The sequence below is a fragment of the Eptatretus burgeri genome, chromosome 8 (assembly GCF_056783735.1).
Source record: "Eptatretus burgeri isolate ZD-2024b chromosome 8, Ebu_testis_v1, whole genome shotgun sequence".
NCBI lineage: Eukaryota > Metazoa > Chordata > Myxini > Myxiniformes > Myxinidae > Eptatretus > Eptatretus burgeri.
The window spans coordinates 13,888,274-13,894,273 of record NC_140968.1 but is presented as its reverse complement, the minus strand read 5'-3'; the positions used below and the strand labels follow the sequence as shown (position 1 = coordinate 13,894,273).

General features: G+C 44.1%; 2 protein-coding genes across 5 annotated transcripts in view; one reads left to right on the top strand and one right to left on the bottom strand.

Moving 5' to 3' along the window:
* METTL9 (methyltransferase 9, His-X-His N1(pi)-histidine) overlaps nt 1-6,000 on the bottom strand; it is an 80,956-nt gene that overhangs the window by 1,186 nt on the left and 73,770 nt on the right. The gene's annotated exons all lie outside the window — the stretch shown is intronic.
* Nucleotides 1-6,000, top strand: part of LOC147021147 (protein NATD1-like) — an 81,288-nt gene that overhangs the window by 50,973 nt on the left and 24,315 nt on the right. The window contains exon 1 of one of the 2 annotated variants that reach the window (XM_085890981.1): nt 3,516-3,666. The exons of the other annotated variant lie outside the window; for it this stretch is intronic. Coding sequence (XP_085747107.1) covers nt 3,615-3,666 — 52 coding nt within the window. The 5' untranslated portion in view covers nt 3,516-3,614. Of the gene's footprint in view, nt 1-3,515; nt 3,667-6,000 lie in introns of those variants that run through there. 2 annotated transcript variants of the gene reach the window in all.

Sequence of the window (6,000 nt, the reverse complement as noted above, 5' to 3'; positions counted from 1 at the left end):
CGTCCTTTATCACCCTGCACGTGAAACACCAGCGGTGAGATTCTAATCCAGGCAAGACAGCTCAGAGACGAGTGTGCACACTTCTCGGATATTGTGCCAGAGCATTTGGTTTAGAAATGACAAAACGTTTTCCCATGCTTGTGCAAGAACAGAGCAATGAACTGGAGTTGCAAAATATTTGGGAAGTCTGCTACTCTGAACATGTTTGCCTTCTGGGCACACTTCCCCAAAACATTTGACAAACAAATGAAACATGTATATTCAAACCACTTGTCCGTGGAAGAAAAACAAACCACCAGAAAATAAATAAATAATCATGCAGATTGAACACTATAATTTCAGCTTTTACAATTGGATCACAAAAAGGTCAAACAGACAGGCTTTGAGCTTGCTTCTTTTCAGACTTTGATACATTGCTGTTCAACAGCATGTGACTACTTCAGTTGATGATGCATCATTCATGAATCTCGGTCTGACTAAGTTGCGGTTAAACCATGGGCATCATCAACTGAAAGTTGAATTTGAATGGAATAGCATTCCAGAAAGTGAGGTGCAGCTGCGTTTTGAGCATTAGCCTTTCAGAGCCAAATGGAATGAAGTCCACGGGCTAACTTTTTACAATGACATACAAGGAACTTTGATGCAGGAGGAAGCCGTTTGGCCTGCACCAACTACAGAAACCATCACCCATCCACACTCAAGCTACCTACAAGTCCTACCAATATCCCTGTACCTCCTATCTCGACTCGAAACGTCAGGCGCACCTCAACATCTACTATAAATGGACGACGAGGTGTGTGTGTGTGTGTGTGTGTGTGTGTGTGTGTGTGTGTGTGTGTGTGTGTGTGTGTGTGTGTGTGTGTGTGTGTGTGTGTGTGTGTGTGTGTGTGTATATGTGTGTGAGGCATGTTTTTTTTGTGGAGTTCTGCTGGAGCTTTCTGATGCGGAGTGTGACACACCGAAATGATTGTCATGATCTGAGTTGATGAGGCTAATTAACTTCAAAGAATCTGGAAATCCAGAAGAATTCCGAAATTTTAAACACATGCCATGTTAAAATGTATTGAGCAGCCTAATGCATCCTTCCATGACATGGCATTCTTATTACAAAATCCCCAAAAAATAAGATAACTGGAACAAGTCATATATTAATTACTACTAATAATATTGTTGCGGTTTTCGCGCCCGCCGGCGTGCTGACGGCCACGCAACTCGAATCGCGGCACGTCGCCCACCGGACGGACAATCCAGTCGTGACCCTCTCGGACTAACGCCGGGAACCAGTCACGGGTGGACCTTTCGGTCTCACCGCGATCGAGCCAATCAGCCCCCGCGTGGGATAGGGTTGCTCGCCAAATTCGACCTACCTAAGTACCCACGCGGAGGGTAGACCGGGCGATCGCACCTCGCCGCAGGTCGACTTCAGACACGGGCCACTTAAGCGACCCGTTCCGTACTATCAGAATAACCGAGCGGTGTTATCGTCGACCTCGACGGTTCGATTAATTATCGGGCGTACTCAGCCCACTACCAACCCTTTACGTGAAGCAAGATGAGGGTTCAATGGGGGAAAAGACGAAGCGAAGCGGGAGAACAGTTCAACAATAAAGCACATTTATTCGCGGCACACGGGAAGCACACAAATACAATTCCACCAAAAGCATACAAAAAAAAGAAAACACAATTCCATTTACACAAAAAGCAAATATAAAAGCGAAAACAATGCAGAGCTAATACCGACTACCGAGCACACGGCAACACTTATACAATTCTACTTCACAGACGGCGCCGACAACACATACCCAAAACCAAGGAAAAGAAATCCCCCAAGAATGAGGCGGGCCTGAGGCCGACACCGGGTCGCGCCTACCCGTCTGGTGATGAGACGCGGAGCGGCGATGGCGCCGCAACCCGCGGGCCTCGTGGACGGTGTCTGGTAGAGGGTGGGAACGGGGCCCCCTTGGTCGCACTATCTCAGCGCGGGGGGAAACAGGAGGGGGTTGCTGATGCTCGGGGTATAGAGGATCTTTATTATCCCTGGTGTGCGTCTCCACCTCGGCCAGGTCGCGCTGCCGGCCTCCCTCGGGCGTGCAGCTCCTGGCACCGACGCGAGCACCCCCTCGTCCGACTCTCTTCAGCTTCTCCAGCTACTGCAGGCTTCGGGCTCCAGACTTCCACACTGCTCTGACTGACGAACACCGTCCTTTTATCCCCCCGTAGCTTCGCCTTTGACCCCCTCCCTTCGACCTTTCACCTCGCTCCCCATTGGCCCGAGAAAAAGTGGGCGTGAAGGCTTTTTGATCCACAAATTTGCATATATCGATCGTTCTGGAGGCGGGGCCAAATCGCCCCTCGCTCACCGATTGGACGGCAAAAAGTGGGCGTGTGTCGTTTTTGATCCGTTTTTGAAGCACAAAATCCGTGATTTTGTACACGCTGTTCAACGTGCGCCCTGCACGAGTCCAACACCGGTACCCACAGCGGGGCAAGAACGGTGGCGATGCTACGGTTGCGAGGTGTGACGTGAAGGTCGTGGCGGTTGTGGTGAAGCGGCGTTGTGGTTGGTGGTTGATGTTGTGGTTGTGGTGGTAATCATGGCGGTTGGTCCAAAATAAAGATAGTAAAAGAAAAACGGCTATCCTGAAGAGTCGCAGCTCGCATAAATGACATGTATTCCCACTAGACAACGGGTTTGGGCCTAACTACACATGCACTTACCGAGATACCTCACCTAAGGGACCTGAATGGTGGTTTGCGAATTTGGTAACCACAACAATATTAACAACAATCATAATATTAGTATAATATAGCAAGAATAATAACTAACGTATAATCCCTGTCCTGGGCCAAGCACATCTGGGCTTGGTGAAAAGGCAAGCTCATGCTCAAGCAGCAGAGCAAGCAGGTATGCTGCAAGTCCAATGGACCAACGGGCCCACTAGTTCTCTTAAATTTTCGGTTGATAAAATACACTACCTTGTCTGCCAATGCACACTAACACCAGCCATCTCAAAGGCTTGTCTCATTTCAAGCTGTGAAGTTAACCTTTCAGTGGCCAACCCCTAAACAAAATTAAGTTTCGGTGGATATGATAAGGTGCCCTTATAATTCTACCCCACCCCAAGAAAATGAAAACGGTTGAATATAATTGAGGAGAGAGGTAAATCTGAGTTGATACCAATAATTTCAAACCCTTCATCAGGGAGGAAATGGGGGGGGGGGGGTCAAAGTACTTTTTTTAAAAATCCACTATGGCTTTATTATTTCATATACAGCCTGGTGCTGCTGGTTGCATCATTGCTGGTAGCACAGCTAGACGAACAGCGCTGTCAAGCATGAACATATAGATATCAAGCAGTTCCGAAAACCAGATTGGGCCAATGTTAAAATTACACTCAGTGACTAGCATGCGGCATAACACACAACTAGGAAAAGAAAATGACAACGCCTTGAAATGCGCCGACAGACAACGAACGCAATAATTTTTTATGAATTGTGTGAATAAATTATTCTCCAAGAAAAAAGCAGAACAAACTTAAATCCCAACCTCAGAGCGTGTTGAAAGGAAGATAGCTGCGGGGTGAACAGACTTCCTTGAGTGCTGGCACTCAGCAATGGGTACCGTAGGCCGTCGGTGGCATGGTCTCCTCTGGTGTTGCTGCTTGGGTAAAGTATTTGCTATTCGTCTCGTCATCGGAAATTAAAGAGCAAGGGATACGTGAAGTGATGCCATGATTTTGTACAAATTGGAAAATCAGAAAAGTCCAGACGGCTCATGTCTCATGGCTCAGCAACTTTTATTTTTTTTTTATTCCTTCAATAAACATGAGCCTATATTAGTAAGACAAAAAGAGATTGTTATTCAACTGCTATCTATTACACTGGTCTGCGTCATTTCAGAGATCTAGGTTTTCTCAACGTCTCTAATATGTTTTTTGCATGCTGAATTTAGAAATGTATCTCATTTCGCTAAAGCAGGTCAAGTTTTTATGCTATCTCAATTTTAAGGAAAAAAAATAATCAATTTTTGTTTTTTTAATTAGCATTTTTAAAATTCTAAATCAGACTTACATTGACAGAAAATGTTCAAACTATATATAAAATAACGCACAAGTACCATTAATGTGAAATTCAACATTAAAAGGACGAAGGAAAACAGCGACTGCTGGAGCAACTGAAGTTGGGTGTTGCCAGAAACGACGATTTATCTATATTTTTTCTGAAATTGAAATGAAAGTAATTGAGAAGGCACTTTCTTCCACATTAAGTGTACTTGTGTGTCATTATATGTATAGTTTGTACATTTTCTGTCAATGCAAGTCTGATTTTGAATTTAAAATATGCAAATTAAAGAAACAAAAATTTTGATTATTTTTTTTTCCTTAAAATTGAGACAGCTTTTTTTTTTAGAGATAAAATAGAGATAGAAAAAACTTGACCTGATTGAGCGAAATTAGATACATTTCTGAATTCAGCATGCAAAAAACATATTACAACCGTTGAGAAAACCTAGACCCCTGAAAAAAATATTTCAAATGCAGCCCAGTGTTATCGATATTTCAATTTAATGAAGTATGATGTCTTTTTCTTTTTTTAAACTTTTTGATCAGATTTACAAAATTGGAGATTACAAAAAATAATTTAGAACTTGGATTATTATTTGTATTGTTCTCCACTATTGTATGAAGAGGCTGACAGGATGGCCGAGTGGTACACATACTCGCCTCTAAGCAGTCTAGTCTGCGTTTGAATCCCGAGCCAGCTATAAACTGTCATCCCAGTGTTTCACAGGCAGGGCGATTAATCAATGTGTGTGCTGTCCCTCAAATGGACGTTAAACGGGAATCCTGCCTGCCAGCATTCGTTGGTGGACGTTAAAGATTACACGGTGTCCTTCACGAAGATTAGGCGAGCTATCGCTGGCACCATGAACAAATTCCTGCCCCAACAACTGTTGGGAAGGCAATGGCAAACAATCCACTATTAGCCTTGCCAATAAACAGCTTCGGCAGTACTGAACCTGCCTTCAGGCAGAACACCAGAATATAATTGTACGAGGTTCATTATTTTAATTTACGCTGAAAAAGTGAAATGAAGTTTAAGTTGTTGGTTTGTGGATGTGGAATGACCAAGTTCCCCAATGATGCACTATCATGGGTTGTGTACGTTTCATTCCGAGCATGTTCTCAAATGGCGGTATCAATGGCGATTGGCAAGGCTGGTGTTTTTGTAAGCCAATGGTTCAAAGTTAATGGTTTTGTGCTGCCTCACAGTGTGACGGTATTTTTTGACATTTACACCTGGTATGGTTCTCGGTCACTGGTTATGTCTTTTCAATCATCCCTTTTTCATCTGATTAGTCTTTTGACTGTTCACGGAATTTTTTTCTGTTTTTTCGGCTGCCTCTTCACACTTGGTGACTTTCCCACAATTGCGTTTCTCGATAACTGACTTTCTTGGAGTTAAATACGATGCTCGATCTCACTACAAATATATCAAAATCTACACCATACTATAGGTGTAATAAGAGCCTGGTGTTGGTGCAGTGGTTAGGGCAGGAGCTTGGGATCCAAAAGGTACTGAGTTCAAGCCCCGTTGGGCCACTGAATTAATACACCAGGGGGTTGACTCAGCCTGTCATCCTTCCGAGGTCGGCGAAATGAGTACCAGTATACTGGGCCGGTGTATACCCCGGTTAAAATAGGTGTACCATATCCCTGTGTCGTAAGAGGCGACCAGGGTTGCGTCAGGAAGGGCATCCGGCGTAAAACATGTGCCAAATCACTATGCGGATCATACGGATGATCTGCTGTGGCGACCCCGAACGGGAGCAGCCGAAAGAAGAAGAAGAAGACTATAGGTGTAATAAGTCGACGTCTCAAACACTGAAGATCCAGGATGTCGAAGTATCATTTACTGTCAATCATGAAAATTTCATGATCAACGTATTATTTTACACTGTAGTTTATAATATAGTTTTGATTTTCAACGTGTGACAAA